General features: G+C 40.4%; 1 protein-coding gene across 3 annotated transcripts in view; it reads left to right on the forward strand.

Annotated features, from left to right (window-relative positions):
• Positions 1-27,217, forward strand: part of LOC135083358 (transcriptional repressor p66-alpha-like) — a 27,989-nt gene continuing 772 nt past the window's right edge. The window contains exons 1-10 of one of the 3 annotated variants that reach the window (XM_063978094.1): positions 1-650; positions 1,497-1,671; positions 3,761-3,910; positions 12,359-12,453; positions 17,750-17,832; positions 18,852-18,901; positions 19,584-19,668; positions 23,838-23,882; positions 25,134-25,262; positions 26,350-26,967. In XM_063978094.1, the coding sequence (XP_063834164.1) occupies positions 562-650; positions 1,497-1,671; positions 3,761-3,910; positions 12,359-12,453; positions 17,750-17,832; positions 18,852-18,901; positions 19,584-19,668; positions 23,838-23,882; positions 25,134-25,262; positions 26,350-26,483 (1,035 nt within the window). In that variant the 5' untranslated portion in view covers positions 1-561 and the 3' untranslated portion in view covers positions 26,484-26,967. The other 2 variants (XM_063978093.1, XM_063978095.1) reach the window with 2 other exon arrangements.

Here is a 27,217-nt window from a genome sequence, read left to right on the forward strand (position 1 = left end):
CATCATCATCATCCCGCCGCCCGAGATGAACTTCATCCCGTCGCCCAGCAACACCGACTTCGTGTACCTCGTGGGGCTCGAGCACGTCGTCGACTACATCACCAACGAGGACCGGTGAGGCACATCATCATCATCATCATCATCATCCCGCCGCCCGAGATGAACTTCATCCCGTCGCCCAGCAACACCGACTTCGTGTACCTCGTGGGGCTCGAGCACGTCGTCGACTACATCACCAACGAGGACCGGTGAGGCACATCATCATCATCATCATCATCATCCCGCCGCCCGAGATGAACTTCATCCCGTCGCCCAGCAACACCGACTTCGTGTACCTCGTGGGGCTCGAGCACGTCGTCGACTACATCACCAACGAGGACCGGTGAGGCACATCATCATCATCATCATCATCATCCCGCCGCCCGAGATGAACTTCATCCCGTCGCCCAGCAACACCGACTTCGTGTACCTCGTGGGGCTCGAGCACGTCGTCGACTACATCACCAACGAGGACCGGTGAGGCACATCATCATCATCATCATCATCATCCCGCCGCCCGAGATGAACTTCATCCCGTCGCCCAGCAACACCGACTTCGTGTACCTCGTGGGGCTCGAGCACGTCGTCGACTACATCACCAACGAGGACCGGTGAGGCACATCATCATCATCATCATCATCATCCCGCCGCCCGAGATGAACTTCATCCCGTCGCCCAGCAACACCGACTTCGTGTACCTCGTGGGGCTCGATCACGTCGTCGACTACATCACCAACGAGGACCGGTGAGGCAGACATATATTATGACAGATCATCATCAGGTCATTTAGTCTCCACTGATCCTGCAGTCGTCCTATTAGGCAACACCTCTAATTTACCAAAGGGACGATTTTGGCCTACACTCCTCACTCTATTGTTGGCTACAAGGGTAGTGGCGCACGATTCGTACTAATAGAGTCTATATTCCTCTAGCATGCCACGCTCGTCAGTGCATACGGTGTTCCCAGGAGTCTTAATCTTATGCTCGTGTCAATAGACTTTATATTCCCCTAGCATGTCACCGCTTGTCAGTGCCGGCGGTATGCGCAAGAGTTGAGGTCCTTGTGTCCATATAAATAGGGTTCATATTCCTGCAGCATGCCGCGCTCCTCGGTCCCGGCGGTGTGCGCCCAATGCGGCTGCGACTTCACGCCGGTGTGGCGCTGGGAGCGGCCACCGGCTTAGTTCGCTCGAGTCGTATTCTTGTGTTCATGCTAGTAGAGTTTATATTCCCTCAACATGTCGCGCTCGTCAATACCAGCATCGTGCGCAAGAGTCGATTCGTGTGCTTAATCACTTGTAAACACGCTGGTGTGGCGCTGGATTCGTGCTAAAAGAGTAAATATCTCCGCAGCAAGCCGCACTACTCCGCGCTACGCGCCGGCGTTGTTCGTAGGAAGCCTCCTGCAAAAGAATAAGATCCTTATGCTACAGCTAATAGAGTTTATGTTGCCCTAGCATGCCGCGCTCCTCGGTCCCGGCGGTATGCGCCCAGTGCGGCTGCGACTTCACGCCGGTGTGGCGCTGGGAGCGGCCTCCGGCGCGGCGCCAAGACGCGACCTTTACGTGCGCGCCCGCCGCCCGCCGACTTTGCGAGTTGTGTGTCTCGGGCAACGTCAAACGCGCGCTTAAGGTAATGAATGAACAGTGGGAGGGACAGGGCCGGACTAAGGCAAAGCGGAAATGACGCACAGTGTTTTATGAAGACCATTTTTCGGACATGGCCTTTTTATTGAAAAAGCGGCTAGTTAAGGCGATTTAAATGATAGCTACGAAATCTCCATTTTGCTAGCATGTCTAGTTTTTACAAAATATTTTTTTGGTAATTGACTATTTTTAATTCGGAAATAATTTAGAAAACTGTTTTCTTTCACTGTGTGACGTGGCGAGTGGGAATATAGATGCCACCATTACTTTGAGATCCAAAAACAATGATTTGATGAATTTTAACTTGCTACGTCCGTTAAACGGCTTAACAATAAATATAATTTTGTTGTCATACATCTTGTCAACACTCAGATTAGATGCCACTGAGCGAAGATGGCGCAATCGAAACAAAAATGTGAAATTGTTATCTGCCGCAATCTAGCCAGTCCACATCTCGATTCTGTGGATAAGCGGATAAGTACAGTTTTGGTGGATATACTCTAGAGCTGAAAAACGTCTATTCTCGCCTATGCTTTTGGCCATTCGCATATCTCCACTTTGGCAGAGTCCGGCCCTCAACCCATTAAATTATATGACTCAAAATAAATTTAAAACAAAACTCAAATGTCTATGGATAGGGCTTTTTGATAGTTAAAATACATTTGCATGAAGTAGCCAATATTTTCATTATTTCTTTGTCTTTTTATTAATTCAATATTAGTAAGACAATGGTATTTAAATTACTTTAGATACTGGTGTAACGAAATTGCTACCATTTTATTGTGTTCTTAATATGTCTGCTCTTCATGTTCATTAGACGTCGGTGGTAAGTGCCTTTGTTGTTCAATTAAAACTACTAGCATGCAGAAACTATTTATAATATGGTCGAACCTTTTAACAAATGGCTTAGATGCCATTATTTCCAAAACGTCCTTGCATATGTTTATATTTCTTATGGTTCTGAATCTTTCTTGCGTTGATTTCTAGTAAAACTAATTAAAAACCATTATCATATCAAATCATCCTACATAACATCAAATTCAAATTTTTTATGAATTTTTAACTTTATATCCTAACTATAAAGTTCGAAGGTTAGTCCGTTTGAGATAGCGTGTGCTATCAATGAGGCATCGAGGTAGACCGGCGACCGTAGCGATGCTGGATGCAGGCCGCTACCGGTCATTATGGAAATCATTGAGGAAGGCCTATGTTAAGCAGTGGATGTCCTATGTATGGCTGAAATGATGATGATTGGTTCTCCTGTATAACCGACCGATACAGATAAAGTCCGGTCGCCGAGCAGTTAGAATTTCTGCGGCCGCCCGTCGCACAGTCGCGAAAGCAATATAATATGGTCTTACACCTTTTTTTTTTTGAAATATGTTGTAAATCAATCCTAAGGTTGGTTATAATGAACCAGTGGAATTTTAATTTTTAAAAGTCTATAATTGACTTAAAAACTTGAGTGTAAATATGATTTTGACTTTTCGCGCGGCAACGCTAGCCGCCATGCTGACTCGGCTCGTGACGTCACTCCGTTAGTTTCTTTAACTTTACTTTAACTTTTTGCTTTCACAAAACCGTCTTCCATGACGCCATTTTAATAAAATAAAATTTAAAAGTCCATTAACGTGATATTATCACAAACAAATTCAATATTTTACACATAAATCAAGCCAAAATCTGCTTGTTTACTAACGGAGTGACGTCACTGCGGATTCGTCATGGCGGATGGCGTTTTAGACATTTGAAGAACAGATTAAAAAGATGCTTTTTTAAAAGTGAATTTAAAAATTCTATTTGCACTTTTATGTAAAAATATCAACGTTTCCCGTTTAGTTTTTATGAAATCTATTAAAGACATGCATTTTTATATTTTTTCTTACATGGAGTAAAATACCCTATTACGCGCGAGCGATAAAGATGGGTAGCTCCGGGTCATTGGTCGAAATTCTATGTGTTCGGCGACCGCAGACTGCTTTGTTATATTTTTAGACTACAACCATATTAGTCTTCTTATGATAGGTATGGGATTATATCCCCTAATCAGTAGTGAATAAGGGCGCTTGTTGCAGGCGGAGCACACGGCTCGCCTCAAGACGGCCTTCGTTCGCGCCTTGCAACAGGAACAAGAGATCGAGCGCCGCCTCGCCGCGCCCGCGCCTTCGCCGCCGCCTGCCGCCGCCGCGCCGCTGCCGCCGCCGGCGCACTCGCACCGTCTACAAGTGAGTTTATAAAGTCAAAGTCAAAGTCAAAATTTCTTTATTTGTTTGGACTAATAAATAGTTCTTACAAATCGTCATTTTGCTCTTAAGGAGCCTCTACATGTCTCATAATCTTTTTACCCTACCAGCGCTTCGAGACCAACATTTGGCAAGTGCTGGGAAGAAGCGCCGCAACAAACTCAGTCACCACTGTCTGCCGGTTAATATAAATAAAAAGAAATAGTAGTAGTAGGTACATTCGATTCAGGAGCAGTTCACTGAATTTACCATGCATTCTTGTATGGTGTATCTTATAAGAATGGGTATACAAGATTGCGTGGTATATTAAACAAGGTAGTGACGTGCTAATATCTAGACTTACATATTAAGATACTAGTAGAAATGACTCGCATACATAAATTTGAATAACTTGGATTGACCAGTCCCCGAAAGCAGCGCCTGTTCACAGACATGACGAGTGAACCAGCCATCGCTTCACTCGACCATATTAGAGGGAATGTAACGACCCGCCTCACTATATATAATCTTTACTTTGTCGATCGTTTGACCAGTGTGTGTTGCCAGTGATGGTGTATGGCTCTGAGACGTGGTCGCTTACTATGGGCCTCATAAGAAGGCTCAAGGTCACCCAAAGAGCGATGGAGCGTGCTATGCTCGGAGTTTCCCTGCGTGATCGAATCAGAAATGAGGATATAGGAGAACCAGAGTGACTGACATAGCCCGCAGGATCGCTAAAATCAAGTGGCAGTGGGCGGGGCACATAGCTCGAAGAGCTGATGGCTGGGGCAGGAAAGTTCTTGAGTGGCGACCACGAGCTGGAAGACGTAGCGTGGGCAGGCCTCCCACTAGGTGGACCGACGATCTGGTGAAGGTCGCGGGAAGTACCTGGATGCAAGCGGCGCAGGACCGGTCTTTGTGGAAATCCTTGGGGGAGGCCTTTGTCCAGCAGTGGACGTCTTTCGGCTAAAACGACGACTTTGTCGATCGCATACAACAAACAGCAAGGACCGAGCTGCCTAGAGACGCATGACGACGCGGAGGGCCGACCCCAAATAAAATGGGAATGAGCCAGGTAAAGAAGAAGAAGGTCGCTTACATTACTTAATTATGCCCATTTTAATTTCAAGAACATATATCACATAATCTGGTTTCTTGGAATTGGGAACTATATTTGCATGTCAAAAAGATTAGTTGAGTTTTCTTCGTATAGTAAATACCCCAAAAATTACAAAGTTGAGCGTGGTTGAGCAGCTATCATGTTTATAAAGATGGTAGATAGGAAAATGCGACCCCATTACTTTGATTTTAGGAATGAAACAAAAACAGAAGACAGAGACACGAGACAGGAACCTCACTCACGAACTATGTATAAGCATTTCTTCCTACATTGCCTAAAGTCGAGTAACGTTAATCTTCAACCACACCAACGCGGCAACGCGTGCAGATCGCCATCGCCGCACAGTGGTCCCGATTTAATAAAACATGGACATTGATGCTAGAGGCACGAACATTTTTTTGATGGTTACTGTTACGATAACTAATAAGGCAAAAAAATATTACAATCCTACGACGTCTATTTCGTAGTAAAAAAAAATATATACATATTTTTTGTATGGAAGAAATTACGTTTCTGCTAATTTTTCGAAATTCTTTAACGATGTCAAGATGCCGATCACACATGTTATAAAACAAGTGATTCTGAGTATTTCATGCGAAGATACTTGTCACTTATCTCTGCGTACTTTTGAGTTATCGAGGGTTGAAAAATCGATTTTTTTATAATAAATATTTCCACGAAAAATTGCCAGAATTACAATATGGTGTATAAGGGACACTTTTGATGACACATAACAACGACTCGCACTCGCGCGCGCTCGTATGCATCAACTTTTACTAAAATAAAAAAAAATATAAGGGAAATACTTAATACAACGTTGTATGTATAGGTCCGCTGGCCGTCAAAAAGTAGCTTATACGAGAGGTTGCCCAATTTACAACATGTCCATCATTGATAACTCACACAAATATCGTCTCTCTCTGAAGGATAACAAGTTTTTTTTGTTTCCAGAAGCTTTTGATAGGATGGAAGCCCATAAATACTCTCTGAAGCGAGAATGAATCTCAAATTGCGATATTGCTATTTTGACAAATTACATGATGTAACTAGCGCTAACGTTTATCTTCAGGTAGACACAGTTTTAAGTTCAAAGATTGTCTACTATTACACTGTTCTTCGTTTTGGAACAGTTCTTTCATTATAGGTAGTCGCTAATTTCGTTTTGTTAGACTCTTTCAGTTTAGCACATAAAGCGTAAACTAATTCCTCCTCAGAATGATCTAAAAGTGTTAGAGAGCGCCTCTTCTTCTGTAGAAGAAGAATTTTGCATAAATCTTCAAAAGGTTTTTTATTTATACTAAAAGTCGATGGTTGCACATCTACTTCCGCAGTCTCATCAACTGGAGCGTCTTCCTCAGTATTAACGTTGTCTATGCGTTGTGTTAACTCGGTAAAAAACATTGTTTAAATCTATATTTTTACAATTCGGCCAGACAATTTCAGAGTCTAGCCAATGCGAATTATGGTGCAAAAATGTCTTTTGGGCTCTGCTGGATAGGGCATGGAATACCGGAATAAGTTTTATACCGGTATTGATATACCGAAATTTTGGTATTTTTTCGGTATTTCTTGAGATACTGCTATTTACTGTTTAAATGTTTCCAAGAACGATTAGTAAGTCTCGTTTGCGAAAAGTTATTAATAGGCCAGTAGAATAAGACGTGAAAATTAATCAAATCGGAAATAATTCCTAAAGGTTTTGTTTTAATAGCTTCATTTGTTGCTCATTAAGACTATCCTAAGTTTTCGACTTCGACGGAGGTGTGGTGGGGCCCCCCGAAAGGCGCATTTTTCCGGTTTTATGGTTATACCGTATAAATAAAGGACTTGCAGTATAGAAAATTGATCTTCATGGCCGGTGAAGGGCATTTAATCCTGCATTGAATAAGACGAAATTCATATATTTTAGACAAAATGTTTTCGTGCTTATCTTCGACAAAGTAAAAAATATGCGTATAATTAATGACCCTCTCTAAGTTCAATGGCTCGTCACCCGCTGGCTCCCAAGCCTTGAAAAGGGCCACCTTAACCAGCGTATTCCTGTCAAGCCTCGCGGGTTGGATTCGCCTATCCTTATTCATCCCAGCCGTTCCTTTACTACGGTTGCTGCGCCTCTTCCTTGCTCTCTCTTGAACAACTTTCGTGTTATCTACTGTGGCTGCCCCTCTTCCTTGCACCCTCCTGTACGACTGCGTTGCCTATTCTTATGCCTGGTCCAAGGTTCGACTCCAATAATCAACAACAACAGTTTCATATTAAAACGCTGAAGAGTTTGTTTGTTTGAATGCACTAATCTCAGGAACTACTAGTTTGATTTAAATAATTATTTTTGTGTGGGATAGCTCGTAAATTGAGGAAGGCTATAGGATATTATACGATCACGCTACGTCTAATAGGGGCGAAGCAGTAAAGAAAAATATTGCAAGCACGGGAAATAGTATTCAAACTATTTTCACTCGTACAAAGTTGATTTCGTGGCGTCGAACCTTGGACCAGGTATACGGCTAGGCAACGCAGTCGTGCAGTAGGGTGCAAGGAAGAGGAGCAGCCATAGTAGATAACAAAAAGTCGTTCAAGAGAGTGCTAGGAAGAGTTTCAGCAACCGTAGTTAAGGATCGGCTGGGAACAAGGATAGGCAAATCCAACTCGTGTGGCTTGACAGGGATACGCTGGTTAAGACGGCCCTTTTCAAGATTTGGGAGCCGTGTGGTGACGAGCCATTGGACGTAGAGAGGGTCATTAATTAATACGTATATTTTCGTGCTTATTAAGATGCTCGTGCTCGCTTCAATGATATCAGCAGAACTGACTTGACTCAATCGATTATTGGAATCGATATGATGATTCGAATTATTATCATCTGAATCAATATTAAAAATAAGTATAAAAATAAAAAGAGATGGTGTAAAACCTATCAATGACTTTCCATTAGTTGAAAAACTGCCGATATTGCAAAATTATTTCACTTTTTTCGAAAAACCGAAATACCGGTATTTTCCCCTTAAATACCGGTATCAAAATACCGAAAATTTTAAAATTCATAAAATTAAAATTCATAAAATTCGTTTATTTTTGCAAATAGGCTTTAAAAAAGCGCTTTTACACGTCCCAATATTAACCCTACCACTGCTTCGGGACAATAAATGGGCCAGTGCTGAGAAGAAGCAGCGCAAGAAACTCAGTCACTATTGTCAGCCTCCTTTTCAAGGTTTTACAGTCTTTAAAATATACAAATTATAGTCATAAGTATTAATGCGAGCTAGGCAGTTAAACATTCCAAACATTTTTATCCTTTATATAATCATCAACTTTATAGTAGCCCTTTTTCATTAAGGTGCTTTTGATATGTGCTTTAAATTTATGAATGGGCAATTCTACAACAGTTTGTGGTAATTTATTGAAAAGTTTAATACATTTCCCCATAAATGAATTACCAATCTTGTGCAGTCTGAAATTTGGAACGGCAAGTTTATTTTTGTTTCTTGTATTGAACTTGTGTAAATCACTCTTTCTAGTAAATTGCTCTATATTTTTGCGAACATATAAAAGGTTTTCATAAATGAACTGTGAAGCTACTGTCAGTATATTAATCTCCTTAAAGAATTCTCTCAAGGAAAATCGGGGTCCAAGGTTATAAATGGCCCGCACTGCTCTCTTCTGCAGAACGAACACAGTTTCAATGTCCGCAGCTGAGCCCCACAACAATATGCCGTATGACATTATACTATGAAAATAGCTAAAATAAACTAGCCTTGCCGTTTCAATGTCAGTTAATTGCCTTATCTTTCTCACTGCAAAAGCAGCTGAACTGAGCCTTGCTGACAAGGTTTCAACATGAGGACCCCACTGAAGTTTAGAGTCTAAAGTGATTCCCAAGAATGTTGTGGAACTTATGCTATTTAATGGTTCATTCTTCACCATCAATTGTGTGGGAACCTGCCTCACATTAGGTAAGGTAAATTTAATGCACTTAGTTTTGTTTGCATTTAACAATAAGTTGTTAACAGTAAACCAATGCAAAACCTGTGAGAGTGTGTCATTTATATCATCAAGGTTTACTTTACCTCTATCAACTTTGAAAATGAGAGATGTGTCATCAGCAAATAACACAATATCACATAGATCTTTTACAAAGTAGGGAAGGTCATTAATATAAATAAGAAATAGCAAAGGTCCCAATATCGATCCCTGCGGCACACCCATGGTAAGAGGTGCTCCAGAAGACTCAGTTCCATTAATACAAACTTTTTGCTTTCTGCCTGTGAGATACGAGTTTGACCGGTATACCGGTATTTCGGTATACCGGTATACCGGTATCCATGCCCTACTGCTGGAAGCAGACCATATCTTCTTTGATATATTTCTTGTAAAATTACGACTAAATGATTTGATAATTGCTCAAATCTTCGGAAAACAATTCAATGCCAATACGTTCGTCATTTAAGTCTGAAATGGTCTGGCTGAAATGTAAAAATATAGATTTAAAAAATGTTTTTTACCGAGTTAACACAACGCATAGACAACGTTAACACCGAGGATGACGCTCCAGTTGATGAGACTGCGGAAGTAGATGTGCAACCATCGACTTCTGGTATAAATAAAAAACCTTTTGAAGATTTATGCAGAAGAAGAGGCGCTCTCTAACACTTTTAGATCATTCTGAGGAGGAATTAGTTTACGCTTTATGTGCTAAACTGAAAGAGTCTAACAAAACGAAATTAGCGACTACCTATAATCAAAGAACTGTTCCAAAACGAAAAACAGTGTGAAATAGTAGACAATCTTTTAACTTAAAACTGTGTCTACCTGAAGATAAACGTTAGCGCTAGTTACATCATGTAATTTGTCAAAATGGCAATATCGCAATTTGAGATTCATTCTCGCTTCAGAGAGTATTTATGGGCTTCCATCCTATCAAAAGCTTCTGGAAACAAAAAAAACTTGTTATCCTTCAGAGAGAGATTTTTTTTTTTTTTATGCATAACAAGGCAGGTATTTGACCACAATCGCACCTGATGTTAAGTGGGATGCGGTCTAGGATGGTACATATCTGCCCTGTAAGTGCCTATTCACTCTCGCCTTGAAAAGGCCCGGATTATAGTTTTCGGGAAAGACAGCAGCAGGCAACGAATTCCAGTCCCTAGCTGTTCGCATTATAAAAGAGTCATCGAAACGCTTAGTGCGAGCTGGTGGAATGTCAACAATATAGGGATGGTACGCTAACCTGCGTCTGGTTCCCCGATGATGGAAGGGGGCTGGTGGAATTAATTCATGTAATTCTTTCGCACATTCTCCGAAGTGTAGCCTGTAGAAAACCGATAGGGATGCTACCTTACGGCGATGGTCAAGTTCCTGGAGCGCCGCTTCAACAAGGGTAGGGCTGTCGATAAGTCTTCTGGCACGCCTTTCCACCGAATCCAAAGCAGCCAAATGTTTCTTGGCAGAGCCGTCCCAGAGGTGGCAGCAGTATTCCATGCAAGGTCGGATCTGTGCTTTATAAAGCTGCAGCCTTTGCTTCTTGGAGAAGTACTGCCTTGCCCTCGAGAGGATACCAAGCTTTTTGGCAGCAGTTTTCGCTATGGATTCGATGTACTCGCCAAAGTTCAGCTTGCTGGACATTTCAATGCCCAAGAGTTGCAGTCGCTCGGTGATTTTGACAGGCACACCTCGGAATGTTGGAGCCATAAGAAATGGACTTGTGTGATGGGAGATGATATTTGTGTGAGTTATCAATGATAGACATATTGTAAATTGGGCAACCTCTCGTATAAGCTACTTTTTGACGGCCAGCGGACCTATACATACAACGTTGTAGTAAGTATTTCCCTTAATTTTTTATTTTATTTTACTAAAAGCTGATGCATACGAGCGCGCGCGAGTGCGAGTCGTTGTTATGTGTCATCAAAGGTGTCCCTTATACACCATATTGTAATTTTGGCAATTTTTCGTGGAAATATTTAATATAAAAAAATCGATTTTTCAACCCTCGATAACTCAAAAGTACGCAGAGATAAGTGACAAGTATCTTCGCATGAAATACTCAGAATCACTTGTTTTATAACATGTGTGATCGGCATCTTGACATCGTTTAAGAATTTCGAAAAATTTACAGAAACGTAATTTCTTCCATACAAAAAATATCTATATATTTTTTTTACTACGAAATAGACGTCGTAGGATTGTAATATTTTTTTGCCTTATTAGTTATCATAGCAGTAACCATAAAAAAAAATTTCGTGCTTCTAGCATCAATGTCCATGTTTTATTAAATCGGGACCACCGTGCGCCGGCGCGATCAGTCTTATTTAAGGTTCGGCCAAACCAACGCGATCACACGCGATCAGCCGGCGTGCAGCGATGGCGACCAATGCATTTAAGTCTGATCGCCATCGCTGCACGCCGGCTGATCGCGTGTGATCGCGTTGGTTTGGCTGAACCTTTACAGACTACTGTTTTAGTCTCTTGTCTTGGTCGCTTGTTTCGATAGCGATGGGAGTCGTCACTTTATGAAGATAGTAATGACAATCAAATTAAGGACGAAGACGATCTGGAACAAGTAATGATAACCAAACATTATTTTGCTTAAATCTGCTCGCATCATAATGTCCCTCATTCACCTGACAATTATTTCGCACCTTATCTTACATAATATTTGTCCCTTACCCACCTAACAATAAGGTGCATATTAAAGTGTCTCTCTCACAGCAGATGTCGGTGTCGCCCGCCGAACCCTTACACCCAATTATCTTCCTTATCCACCTAACAATAAGGTGCATATTAAAGTGTCTCTCTCACAGCAGATGTCGGTGCCGCGCGCCGAACCCTTACACCCAACTATCTCCCTTATCCACCTAACAATAAGGTGCATATTAAAGTGTCTCTCTCACAGCAGATGTCGGTGCCGCGCGCCGAACCCTTACACCCAACTATCTCCCTTATCCACCTAACAATAAGGTGCATATTAAAGTGTCTCTCTCACAGCAGATGTCGGTGTCGCGCCGAACCCTTACACCCAACTATCTCGGCCGTTTGGTGTAGTGGTTCGAAACGGACTACTATTCCGGAGGTAGCGGGTTCGATTCCCGCACAGTACAAACATTTGTGTGCATGAACATATTTGTTTGTATTGGACTGGGTGTTTTCTATGTATAATAAGTATGTATTTACAAAAAAAAAAGTATTTAAGTATGTTTATATCCATTGTCTAGTATCCATAGTACAAGCTTTGCTTAGTTTGGGACTAGAAGCGCAGTGTAAAATGTCTAAGGATATTAATTAATCTCTATCCACCTAATAATAAGGTGCATATTAAAGCGTTTCTCCCCTCCCAGCAGATGTCGGTGTCGCGCGCCAGCCCGCGGTCCGGCAGCGGCGCGTCCACGCCGGCGCCGCCGCCCGCCGCCAAGCCCGCGCCGCCGCCCTCCAGGTAACATCACTAATTCACTATTATATTCCTAGCTTAAAAACTTTTATCAGGCCAGTGCCCCGATTACGCTAATTTTTAACGTCTTCAATACATACGCGCTTCTTCTCCAGTTGCGCTCCGTTTTTCATTCCAGCTGAAGTGCAAATTCGGTATCACGGTAATGGACGTATCTTCCTACCTTCACTATTTTCATTGTCACATGAGATATTTAGCTTTACGTTTACGTCTATGCTTCGTTTCAACTAGCTGTCAAAACGACACCGCGATACGCGTTCGTCGAGTCGCGTACATCTTCAACGTGCCCGGACGACAAACGAACTTCAGCTGTATTGACAAATCCGTATTGCGGTATCGATTTACAGCTAGTTAAAACGAAGTTGAAACGTAAGCAGAGAGCAACTGCGCCTTTTCGTAAAAGCTGACAGAAAGCTACTTTGTCTCAAACGCAAGTCAAACGCTTCATGAACATTTGCTGTGTTTTAGTAATTTTAGTTTCAAAATTAAGGTGTTCGGACTTTTAATGGAAAGTGTATAATGTCTGTTGTTTCGTGTTTGTTAGCGCGTGAACTGTACCGTGATACCGTATTGCACATCAGCTGGAATGAAAATGGAGCGCAAGTCGAGCGCGACTGGAGATAAATGAGTTGGAGACATTACAAATTAGCGCGGCGGCCACGCCGGCATGGTTAATCTTCAAGGAATTCACATGCAAGCAGTCACTGAATAGGTTTAATGTATTTGAAGTAATAAATAAGAGTAAAATTCGCTTGCAATGGATTTCTCTACTTTGTAAACGAAGCGGTGCTCGACTCGAGGCAAACTAAGCTTTTAACCATATTGTTGACGATTGGTTTATTGTGGTGACGGCAGAGTAGAATACATTTGTCACCAACCCGGGAATACGGGAAGAGTAGTTCCCGCGGGTGTCGTAAGAGGCGACTTAGGGACTACACATCAAACAGAGAATGGGCAGCAGCGCTCTCTGAAAAACATCAATCTTTTAAACTGCGATCTCCAACCCGCCTGCCAAGCGTGGAGATTATGGCAAAACCCTCCACTATAGTGGAGGAGGCTCATAGTCCAGCAGTGGACTGTAAACGGCTGTTGATGATGATGACGATATCGAGTAAAATTTTTTTGCAAAGAAATTATTCTGTACATTAATGAGACCGAAAGAATGTAAAGGACAATGTTCGTTCTCCATACATTGTTCGCCTAAGAACCAACAATTTTGACATATTACTACCCGAAAGCGAAATAATACGATTCTGTGTGTAAGAACAATGATTCCTGATGGACACTTGCCATAAAATTAATGATTAAGAATATTAAATCACAGCGATTTTATAATATGTCGTTTATGACAACATGGCGTCTAATGTATTGTGTGAATGTATGAACACCGATTCGCGAAAAATGTTTTGTATTGTCGTCACGCCGAGTCGCAGCCAAATAGTATAAAATAATAGAATAAGTTTTAGAAATACAACTCGGCATTCCACTTTTATAATATGCCCACATATTGCACGTAAATAAACAACATGAATCGTAGGTTGTTTCCACCCTTGTCATCTGACACATGAAATAAACTCCTATTGTATTATAGATATCGAAGCCGAATCGTATATAATAATAGAATGGGTTTTGGAGATCACTCGGGGTTCCACTTTTATAAAATACCTACATATTGCATAAAAATAACACGAATCATGAGTTTTCTTTTCACCATTTACATCTGACACGAGATAACAAACTCCTATCTCCATGACTACCGTCGTAGTCTATGCCAAAGACTACAATATTTTAAGCAAGAAGTTTCAAACCTTAGCGGCTACGGTAACCCCTGGGCCACATACATCGTGATAACATTCGGTCGACACTGGAACGAAGTCTTGCGATTATGCAAAAAAGCATCGTATTCTAGTGCGGCTATATCACGTTCAACCGGGGTTTTAATTCGACTAAAGTCCTGACTAAAGACTGGAAGAAAATACGCCGCATTGTATGAGCACTTCGTGTTCGTTAAAGCGGCTTCAGATCTAGAGCCCACATAGTTTTCTTTCCAATAATATCCGCAAGTAGCGCTGCATGATCTTTACAACAAAAACGGCAATAGTTATTAAGGTGCCAAAATTATATGATTACTTTGGCACGGTATTATACACGTTCGAAGATTTGTAATTTTCATTCATTTCATCATCATCATCATCATTTCAGCCACAGGACGTCCACTACTGAACATAGGCCTCCCCCAATGACTTCCACATCGCACGGTTGGTAGCGGCCTGCATCCAGCGCCTTCCCGCTACCTTTATCAGGTCGTCGGTCCACCTTGTGGTGGGTTGACATTGCAGAATATGACTTTTGAGAGGTTCATCATAGAATTCGGCGGGGATATCCTCACGGAGGAAGTTCGTAAAAGGGCGGAACAAGATCTTATAATAATGCAAGGCCGAAGCTGTAACGCGCGTGCTCCTACGTGTAATCCGGCGAGTATGCAATAAATAGTAATGTCTGGTAAATAGTGGTAATACGTATCGTTCGTTCGTTCGTTTCAGCCGAAAAGACGTCCACTGCTGGACAAAGGCCTCCCCCAAGGATTTCCACGAAGACCGATCCTGCACCGCTCGCATACAGGCACCTCCCGCGACCTTCACCAGATCGTCGGTCCACCTAGTGGGAGGCCTGCCCACGCTACGTCTTTCGGCTCGTGGTCGCCACTCAAGAACTTTCCTGCCCCAGCGGCCATCAGCTCTACGAGCTATGTGCCCCGCCCCGTCTATGTCTATATGCGATACGATTACAGGGTATCATTTTGCATAGTCGCAAGACTTCACTCCGCTGCTGTCAAATCAATGTCGCATAATGTTATCGCAATGTGTGTGGCCCTTGGCCAAATCACAGAAGCCTATGCGAAGAAAGAGCACTTGAATGACAATGAAAATCAGGGTTACCATTTTATAAGATCTCCTCACTATTGAGGGTAACAAAGTAACATTAATAATCTAGCCATTAATTACATTTATTACCTATACGAGAAAGTAAAGCAACATGCGGTTTTATTTTAATTTGTAAAATATTTGTAACAGTTTGTTCCAAGTTTAGTTTTACAACAGTATTGCTGTTTCAGCTGTCACTGTGAAGCTTTGGGAAAATAAATAAATACAAAAAATTATATTAACATAAATATTTATTTAAGTTTTTATGTTCATTATCATAATATGCCAATTTAAGTTACACTGTGTGACAGTCTTTGACACTAAACAAACTCTTCAGCTTAATAATACCTACCTACAGGGCGTTTTTATAGTTACTCTTGCTGATGAAACAAGAAGGGTTGATTCTACTACTGAAATACAACTACTTTTCTTACAGGACCAATATCAAATTCTCAAAAAAATTCACATCTTCGTGATGGTGATAATTTCTATGGAGAGGTTTTTTTTTATATTCGGTCTCTTGGGATAAGTTATTCCATTTGAGCAGTAGAATTAATCCTTTTTATTTGATCACATATAAAAATAACACAAGTGTGTGTGTTTAGGAAAACTTCTTCTTTGGTATGGTATCACTACGGAGTTATAATGTCGGCAACTCTGTATCACTGACTTGTAACTTTCAAACAGTATGAATAATAAGGGCACCACATTGGTTTTCTTTCTGAAAAAAGGCTTTCACTTTTAGTACTAACCCTTTAGCACTATTTCATTGAAATAAAAATACAATAAACGCACAGAAGACTGAAATTGAGTCAACTGACGTGACATTTATAATTTGTTGACATTATGACAGTTTGACAAGACTAGGGATTGAAAAAGTTTTAATTGAAAAAGTAAAATGACAATTTATTAAAACGATTCACAAGGATATAATCGATTAAAAATATTTATAAAATGTTCTGATACTTGCCTGTAGCGATTATCCAATCCTGGTTTCTACTGAAAAACTACTTCGTGGCAAGATTTTAATAAAATAATAAAATCTTTATCTTCTCTTTCACAATCTATAAAAGTTCATTTGGTCTATTAATTATTAATGTGCTATGAATGAGGGTTTTCGCGATTGAAAAATCCGCGAGATGGCAATACGTAGACGCGAGGTCCAGATGCTGCATGATTGGTGGATATCTGTCAATGTCATGTCAAAAATAACCAATCATGCAGCATTTGGACCTCACGTCTACGTATTGCCATCTGGCGGATTTTTCAATCGCGAAAACCCTCATTGGCATAGATTATGAGAGACTGGCAACTATAACTAGGTTGATATTATGTTTCTCACACTTCAACTGGCATTGGATTCAACATCGGATTCTGACACTTTTACAGTTATGATACCATGAATATCAGTTTATGGTCCTAATTATTTTTATTTTATTTACGACCTTCGACCAGTTGGACACTTTAGATAGCTTCTTGAAATAGTGTCAATATCTTTTTAGCTTTTAACGCAAATCTAGTCTTCAAAGCAGTTTAATCGATTTATTTTATTTTCAAAATCGATATTTTATTGTCTATGATGGCCGCAGGAACATCACTATACATGGACTCCCAGCAATAAAGTACGGTAATGCCTCGTACAGAGTTTATCGGCAAAAATTATGGAACTTGATAGGTTTTAGACCATGCCACGCACCAAAACGTCCGGAAGTTGTAATAGTATTATAGAATAAACGTTAAAAGACTTATTTATTTAATTTTTCAATGCTTAAGTGTCCATTAGAACGAAAGGGTGCTTAATGTATTAAAAAAAATAGAAAATAATTATGATGGGTTAATGTTTTTGGGCGGTTTTTTAGGCGGTTTCTGACAATGTCCTTTGACTACATGATTTTATGATACGTTTGTCTAGTCACTTAGGTCATTGGTTAATTATTTTTATTGCCGGTCAAGTTGTAGATTCTGTTATTGCAGTGGTGGGAATAATCCCGTTAGTTTCCCAGTATTTCAACGTATTGTTAGGCTGGTTTTAGAGTCACGCTGACGCACGCTGACCGTCAGCGCTGACAGCCGAAATGTATGAAGCGTCGGCGCCGAGCGATCAGCGGCACTCAGGAACGTTCCCTTCAATTACATACATACATATTGATCTGTCAGCGCCGACTATCAGCGAGCGGTTAGCGCGAGTCTAAAACTCGCATTAATGAGCTATACAGAAGCTGCAAGCTAGTTAGCTTACGGAATATTTTTTAATTGGCTTAGATTTAATGCTCATCAAACGAACATGAATATTGTAAAACAGCTGTTGAGTTTCTGAAGAAATAAATAATAAATAATTTTTATTGCCATTTCTCCAGATCGCTGAGCTCGTCGGAGTCGACGCGCAGCCACCACTCGGACCGGCGCGAGGCGAGCGACGTGCCCGCGAAGAAAGGTAAAGGTAACGCAACATGTATCCACTTTTATTTCCTATTTGTTCTTTGTTCACACATTATTGTTTTAGTCAGTCAATACAAAAATCGACCCTCCCGCGACAAGAACTTTTAAACGTATGCATCCCCACTTCCCACCAATATTGGCACCATTTAAAAGCCTAGTTCTTAACTTCATTTCATTAAAGGAAAGGTTTTTACCCCAAAAATGTGTCCGTAGAAGAATCCAGAGTCACTTCTTCAAAAAATAGGTAGTTACGCTTGAGCCAACTTTTATGGCTATAAAAAGTTGGGATTAATCGCTATCCATCTGTTAAAGAGGACACGTGAGATCATTATTTGGTTTTATAACCATAAAAATTGGTCCAATTGATCCCAGAGGTGAGCCCAAAGTGAGGTCTTTTTTCAAGTCACATATATCGCGTTTATGTTAATCGTTTATTAAGAAATTAAATGTGTTTTTCTTGAAGGATATTTATTGGGCTTTCAAATAACACCAATATTGTTGGGGCACCATGATTGTGTTAGTAGAAACGAGTTTTCCTGTAAAACGTAGGTGGGCCGATTTTTATGTTAACCAGTATATTTTATTCAAAATTATTTCGTCCAAATGTTAATGTTGATTGAATTTATACTTTAGTTCTTATTTTTCACTTGGATATACGTATCACCATCAATAAAGGGTTCGTTAGGGGTCTCGTTCACCATCTCCGACTAAAGTGACAAGTAGGCTACAAGAGGCCCATAACATAGTATAAAATAAAGTCACTCTACATGTCCGCATGCTTATATCTTTTAAACGAAACAAACAGCTTTAATAAACTACGGAATAAGTTATTACAATTTTCATCAATAGGAGTGATTTAAGAAGAAAGTTTAGTTAGATGCATCATACACTACATCAGTGAATCCGTGCAAAGCTAGTTGATTGACCCTTTACCAAATTCGGTGCAAAATTAATAATAACAACATCGCAAGTTTAAATTTAAAAGGCGTAGTGTTATCTGCTCGACTTTGTTTGTTGAAGGATCGTCTTCGAGCAGCACGAGCCAGGGCAGCAGCAGCAAGCAACATCAGGTGAGTAATTAGATCACAATCCAACGAAGTATTTTAGTGTAGCATTGTATCAAGCAAAGTGTAAAACAAAGCCAGCCAGAAAAAAAATTACTCACTCACAGTAAGCAGAAAACAGAAAGCATTCGCCAGAACCTTACATATCATGGAAATGCTATAGGAAACTGAGCATATGCATTTTTTTGTTGTACTATTCGTACAAACTTTATAACTGGTTGAGGATTCCGGGTGAAGCTCGCTTCCACCTTCGGCCTGATCATCACTTACAATCAGGTGAGATACAGGCCAAGAGCTTCCTCGTTGTAGATAAAAAAAAACATTATGCCCTATAAAAAATGCGTCTAAAGCCCGGTCTGTGAGCACGTAGAATTTTGTCCAATGACCCCAAGCTACCCATCCTTATCGCTCGCGCGTAATTATGTTGCTATCGCGCTCGCACAGTAGCTTGGGGTCATTGGACAAAATTCTACGTGCTCGCAGACCAGACTATAGTGTTCCACGAACTTTTTGTGTTTATAGTATAAATAAAACAACGGTACATCATGAATGAAAAATACATTTTTAAATAATACTAATCATTATTTATCGGTCAATCTATTTATCATGATAAAAATATTTATCCGAGGCACATACACTTTGCGGATCACTACTCTAATACTGACCTTATACCATCGGTTTTTAACAGTTGGCAGCGGCGGCGGCTGCCCAGATGGCGTTCGAACAACACAGCGCGGCCGCAATGCAGGCGTTACAACACCAACTACTTAGAGGTAAACTAAGAACTCTGTCCTTCTGTCCCATTCCACGTTTCCATCATGACGGTATAAACTTGAAACGGCAAGCCATTCGGCTTCATTACGAACCTAACGCTTAGAGACACACCCCCTTACTACAGAACATCACCAGTTAAAATAAAAACAGAAAATCTTTTTTATGAGCAAAGACGTTGGTGATGATGATGTCTAGTACCCATTGCACAAGCTTTGCTTAGTTTGGGACTAGCGGCGCGCAGTGTAAAATGTCCAGGGATATTTATTATTATTAATTTAAAACTACATTTGGAAAAGACCTATATTTTAAACTTTTAAAGCTCAATTTCTTGTTATAAAATCTACAGACTTATTCCTAAGTGTAAAGTTTTGATTTGCAATTTAGTCAAATGAACATAACACCGAAATACCGTCATGTTGGAAACGAATAAAATCTTCTGCAATTAAGTACACGTGTTTCGTGTTTCTGTTTTGTATATTTTGGACTATACTTGCACAGTGCCTCAAACTTACCTTACCCAGTATGTATACATTTAAAATGATAGTAATTCCGAAATCGTTAGTAAGCGATCGAAGGAAAGTATGTTTTTACATGGTATATGTAAACAGATGATTCTTAAAGCAATGCTTTCTCTAATGCACTTACCCTGAACTTTACTTAAGGTCTCTTGCCCTTCTAAAACTTGTAAATACTTGCATAGAAAATGAAAATATTTAAATGTCAGTTAAACAAATACTTTTGTATTTTTTATCTGTATAATTAATTGGCGCATGCACATATTCTTAAGGCGATTAGAGTCCTCAATGACCTTGGGCGTTTGACCTTCACGCCGCGAGCAACACCCGCGTACCCCGCACCAAAAACTCCGATTTGACACCAATCAAAAATACACGGGCATAGGTAGATACAGAATAGAAGCTCTTTCTTCATACATTACTGCCTATTATTTTAAACTTAAATTGATGAACCTTGATGTCGGTGTCATTTAACTCAGGCGTAAAGGTATTTAATAAAAATAACAAAATCCATGAACATTTTGTACGGGATAACATTTTATTTTATTTTTCGTAAATTTTCTAATGCTTTTGTCGGTTCAGTCGTTCTCGAAATTTGAACAAACCCGACTTTATTACAAGCTTTTATTTAGCTTGCAATTTATGATGTATGTAGGTAATTACATAAATGTTTGTTCGGGTGGAATCTTGCAAGCTGAATTAGTTAGACCAACTTCCTGACGACAACTAGGCTAGATGACAAAATTTCAATTATTTGTCTGCCAGACAGATAATTAGAAAATATTAGACTCATATTTTTTATTTTCTTTCATACTTAAATAATAACAGTGCTACATCGAGTTGAATTTTTACTCAAATGTGACGTCACGCGACATTTCAACTCAATATAATACTGTAATTATTCGATTATGGAAAAAATTAAAAAATATGAGTCTAATATTTTCTAATTATCTGTCTGACGGACTAAATAGAATTTCGATTTCATTACCCAGTCATCATCCCTATTGGAACGCATTAGTACCTACCTAGTATTGTCTATGGCCTAAAAAAGCAAATGTTTCTGCTTTTGTCTATCACTTATGAAGAATAAACTGAAAATGTATTTGTCTTTTTATTAGAAATCCTTCATCAATTGATTGAGTTCAAATTTCGGATATATGTACATGTAATTCGGGTGACAATGCAATATTGTGATGACATGGAGCTGATCTGATGGTAGAGCTGGAATGCCAGTGGCCCCATAGCAACTCCGGGAATAAACGATTCCATCGAGTTTAGGCTCGTTTGATTTGTATTTATTTATTATTATACCTAAATAATTTCATTACAATTTTCTAAAAATGCACAAAAACTTAAAAATCTTGAAAACGGTGATATTTTTACTGGGGTCAAAATTGAACGTTAGGGAGACCATGGCGAGGCCTATCGATGGTTAAAGGGTTATCCATTGTTTTTGGGACACCCTGTATAAGCAAGTACCTAATGTTATGTAAGTAGGTACGCTACTTTGAAAATCATGAGTCTTCAATTCGCTAAGGGAAACTGCAGGGTCTGATGATGGAGCTGGAATATGGCCATAGGAATAGGCTAGTTTCTTTAAAAAAGACTTTTGGTCCGTCAATTTTACATTATCAAAAAATATTGGACACAGGATATTTTTATTTTTCAATTAAACAAGTAATTACGAAGATAATGATGCGATGAAATTCCGCGTGAAGACACAAATCGCCACATTTTTAAGCATGCCTTGACGTCATGTGCCTCATCTTCTGAACTTTGGTACGCTTCATCTCTTTACATTTTCATAAGTTTAAAAAAGTGAAAAATACATTTAGAGTTTTTTTTTGGTAAGTTCACCGACGGTCTTATTCAAACTCTTGCTACTTTCTTGCTTTATCCACGAAACATCCCTATTCTTCGAAATTATTACGATCTACAAAGGGAAAATCTCTGCTACTACGCCGCAGTAAATTCCCAATCATAAATAAAAAGTTTTTTTTTAAAACAAGCTTTTGTATGCTAATAATTTTGGTTTCATGACATGCTCCTAAAATTCATCACCTTATAAGAGGATTTCAGTTTTTATCTGCGAAACTTTATATATATAGGTCCTACGTTTCATGGTTTGGTAATTTAGGGAAGTTTATTTGCACTTAACATGAAAAATATGGTATCAATGTACTGAGTACCTATGCACCTTCAGTGGCAACAACAAGGTCTACTGGGTACCTATAGTCTACTAAAGGCATGAAATAGATTAATTTCACTAAAAATTAAAACCAACTCCAAAACGAATCACCAAAAGGTAGGACACCGACACCGACTCCGAAAATGGCTAATTTTGTAATCAGTATCCAAATTTTTAATAAGCTCTATAGAACAATTCAATACCACTTTATCTTAATTTTTTTTAATGTGACAGGAGGCAAACGAGCAAACGGATCACCTGTTGGTAAATGATTACCGTCACCCATAGACACCCGCAGACCCAGGGGCGTTACAGGTGTTATTTTTAATTGTGGTATTTTCGCGAAGAAACATAATTTAAAATCTAATTCTAATAAGTATGAAAAATATAAATTGTTTTCTTCACGTAAATCGATTAAGTTACAGATTCTGACTAGCTCCTAATTTGGATACTGATTGCAAAGGCCTAGTAAATAAATAACGTAATAATTTTTCTACTTGTATTTATCTAGTGCAGTTGTTTTGGAGTCAATTATAGTTTTTTTACACTAATAGATTCTATTCAGGTAGAAAATAGCGTCTGAGCGCGTCATAATTCAATTGTATTGTCTGACTGCACGTACTCTATGAACAATTCTGACATAAAATCTATTGTCGAACAAAAGCTGGGTTGCACCATCTTACTTCAACTTTGACAAGCGTCAAAAGTCTGTCTAACTCCATACAAAAAACACCGGTTATCGCCAAAGCTACGGTCAAAGTTAGGTCACGTCAGGTGGTGCAACTTAGCCAAAGAAAAAATTCATTTTGATCGCTAATGTCAGTTTGTAGCGAGTGACACAACCTCCCCGTCTGAAGGCCAGCGGCCGACTGCCGCCCGCACCCCGCGAAGGCCCCCTCAACAGCAAAACGTTCGGAATTTATCAAAAGTAAAATTTATGAATGAAAGTAATGTTCGATTGAAAAACGCAACGTGTCATTTAAAGATTAAAGAATTCCCAATCTATTCGTGCAAAAATCTTTTAAATTAACATAGCCGTTTTGGAGGAGTAGGGAATTTAAGTAAAAAATCGATGTCCCGTATTTATTTTTTTAATCCAAAACAAAGAGACGTAGCGAAAATTCAAACGTCACAAATGTAGTCCTTGAACTGTTGTATAACATATATTTTTTTCAACTATTTCTGTCCAGCAGTAAAAGAGGAGTAGGCTTTACAAAATGCCCATTTGGCGCGGATTGAGGACACTAATCGCCTTAAATACAAAAACTGTCAATACATTATGTCAAACTTACATGGTTACATGTATCTTGGCGGTGATTGGAAAATGCTATTTTTTATTACTTTTGTACGACATCCTTTACTTGCACTGGGATTGGGTCAGCTAAGTGTGTGGTATTGTGGTGTTGTGCTTTGTGTGGTACTTTTATGTAAGCTATCGTTACTAGACCGTCATGTCCTTTTGCAGGACACAAGTCTTCTTCAAATATCTGGGAAAATGGACTCATGTCTGGTGAGTCAATTAATTCATGAAATCGTGTGTATTTATATTAGTAATTTATTTAAACATATTTATCCTATTTTGTAGATTTATTATAATCTATACCCATTATACCCGGGTATGGAAAAGCTATGTAAATGATTAATATATTGTATGCATTTCTTATTGATTTTGCCTTCAAAGTTTTGAAATGCATTTTTATATCAAATACATTTACGTAAATGCACTTACAATTTTAAATACAAAGTTTTCAAACCATAGAGGTATGCCTGCTGTAGCGTCAAGTTTTTCAGAAATGATTCTATCTTGTCTATACACCATGCTATACTCTGTTGGGGTACCATTTGCATAAAGCTCATGCTACACTATGTTATATTCTATTACTCTGATTCTCTCTGAAACTAGCTTAAATACGAGTATTTAATCTAAGTTTTGTACAGGCGACATCACATCCGCACTATAATATTTTTTAGCTGGCAGCACTTATTGCAAAGACGCCACAGTACTTGTATTAAGTCTATGTGCCATCGTCTGTACATAATTTATTTGTCATTCTAGTAAATTACTAGAATGACAAATAAATTATGATCACTCCAGGAAGTGGCAATATGAAAAAAAAAAAGTATTTACGTATAAGTCGCGCATCAAGAGTCGAGGCAATCACATAAACAAAGATTTGTATCTGTCGCACTGACGTCTTACTTATTCTGACTGATTTGTATTCAAATATTACATCAGCGTGAGAGTGTTCACCTCAACTTTCATTGCGCGAACTACACCACAAAATTTTTATCACCGAAAATTTTTTAACAGTTTATGTAGAAACGTGTGAAAAATTTAAAGCAAAAGAAAAAGATATGTTTTTCATAAAGTTCATTTTTTTATAAAATTTTCTTTAGTCCGTATTTTACGCGTCACAGCTGGGTCACTCCGCTGCTCGCTAGAATAGTCGTACGCGCTCGCACATTGCCCCGATCAGGCCTCGACCACGCTTCCAGTGTTATTATTACATACTTAGCTAACTTAGACCATGTTGAGTTCTAATAATTATTACATTATCTTACGTAAATAGTGCTAGCGACGCGTGTGTCCATAAATTACCAATTTTAGGATGAAATTTTGAGTACCTTTATTTAACTTTTTTTTTGCATAAATAGGATCAGTATCAATAACTCATTACCCAGAATTTTTTTTTCGGTGATAAAAATTTAGTGGTGTATACTGAATCTTATCGCCTTGTCGTAAGATCCAATATTAACTTAGGTCTGAGCGGCGCGGGCGGTTCCGGCGGGATGTCGCCGGCGGCGGCGGCGGCGGCCATGATGCAGTTTTCGCCGCTGTTGTACACCTACCAGCTGGCCATGGCGCAAGCGTCTGCGCTTGGGAAACGATGTAAGTTGCGTGTTTTGTTATATACTTACGAGCAAAAGTATGGAATCACCTCTTTGTGTTCCGAGCGGTCTTAAGAACTGAATGACTATGTATTGTATGTATCTATGGTATCAATTTAAAGTTTATAATATCACCTTTAAAATGGTACCATTTTTATTGATCTTCTATTAGTCATTTAGTTCTTATGATCGCTCGGAATAAATAGGGTGATTCCATATTTTTGCTCGCGAGTGTATTATTATACTGATGTTTTGGGAAGGAAATCATCTTTAAATTTTTTAGGCAATTACAGGTCATAATCGAAGTTTTAAGGTGAGACCTATGGGTATATTTAAGTGACAATGGGCGGGTAACATAGCTAGAAGAATTGATACTCGTTGGGACAGAAAATTTCTTGAATGGCGACCACGGATTTGTTTGTGAAAGGCCTTTGATTCGATCGAGACCTGGGCAGTGCTACAATCTCTCCAACGGTGCCAAATTGACTAGATACATCGAAGCGTTGAAGGGCTTGTACGAAAACGCCATAATGTTAATCCGCCTCCAGGATCAGGACTCGAAACCCATCCAGTTGCAACGAGGGGTGATACAGGGAGATGTCATATCTCCGAAACTGATGTTTTCAAGCTTCTGGACTGAAGCGGATACGGCGGTTACGATTCGATGCAAATGTACAAGAACAGCCCAGCAACTCCCCGGAAACTGTCACCGTCGCTCGTACGAGGGATGGCAACATCCGAAACTTCCGTAGGCCTAATGAAAAAGATGAATTGTTTCCTTCAAAGTCAAAGTCAAAATTTCTTTATTTGTTTAGACTAATAAATAGTTCTTACAAATCGTCATTTTGCTCTTAAGGAGCCTCTACATGTCTCATAATCTTTTTACCCTACCAGCGCTTCGAGACCAACATTTGGCAAGTGCTGAGAAGAAGCGCCGCAACAAACTCAGTCACCACTGTCTGCCGGTTAATATAAATAAATAGAAATAGCAGTAGCAGGTACATTCGATTCAGGAGCAGTTCACTGAATTTACCATGCATTCTTGTATAGTGTATAATGGGTATACAAAATTGCGTGGTTGCTTCCAGCGGGCAAGGGCAGCAGCAGCGGCAGCAGCGCGGCCATGGCGGCAGAGATGCAACGCGTGGCCGAGGCGCAGCGGCAGTACCTGCTCGACATGATCCCCGGCCAGCACGCCCGCAACCCCTGGCCCAAGAACTAGGGGACACCTAGCGCAGGTGAGACACTAGAGATGCGGCGCGTGGCCGAGGCGCAGCGGCAGTACCTGCTCGACATGATCCCCGGCCAGCACGCCCGCAACCCCTGGCCCAAGAACTAGGGGACACCTAGCGCAGGTGAGACACTAGAGATGCGGCGCGTGGCCGAGGCGCAGCGGCAGTACCTGCTCGACATGATCCCCGGCCAGCACGCCCGCAACCCCTGGCCCAAGAACTAGGGGACACCTAGCGCAGGTGAGACACTAGAGATGCGGCGCGTGGCCGAGGCGCAGCGGCAGTACCTGCTCGACATGATCCCCGGCCAGCACGCCCGCAACCCCTGGCCCAAGAACTAGGGGACACCTAGCGCAGGTGAGACACTAGAGATGCGGCGCGTGGCCGAGGCGCAGCGGCAGTACCTGCTCGACATGATCCCCGGCCAGCACGCCCGCAACCCCTGGCCCAAGAACTAGGGGACACCTAGCGCAGGTGAGACACTAGAGATGCGGCGCGTGGCCGAGGCGCAGCGGCAGTACCTGCTCGACATGATCCCCGGCCAGCACGCGCGCAACCCCTGGCCCAAGAACTAGGGGACACCTAGCGCAGGTGAGACACTGGCCCAAGAACTAGGGGGGAAGACGATCGGCTTCTGACACGGAAGTTGAAGGTAAGCACCCTTCTTACTGGTCCAGTTTTTTTTTCGGATAGACCTTGCTGATAGCCGTGAGCGGCTTTTTCA

Source organism: Ostrinia nubilalis, chromosome 23 (genome assembly GCF_963855985.1).
Source record: "Ostrinia nubilalis chromosome 23, ilOstNubi1.1, whole genome shotgun sequence".
NCBI lineage: Eukaryota > Metazoa > Arthropoda > Insecta > Lepidoptera > Crambidae > Ostrinia > Ostrinia nubilalis.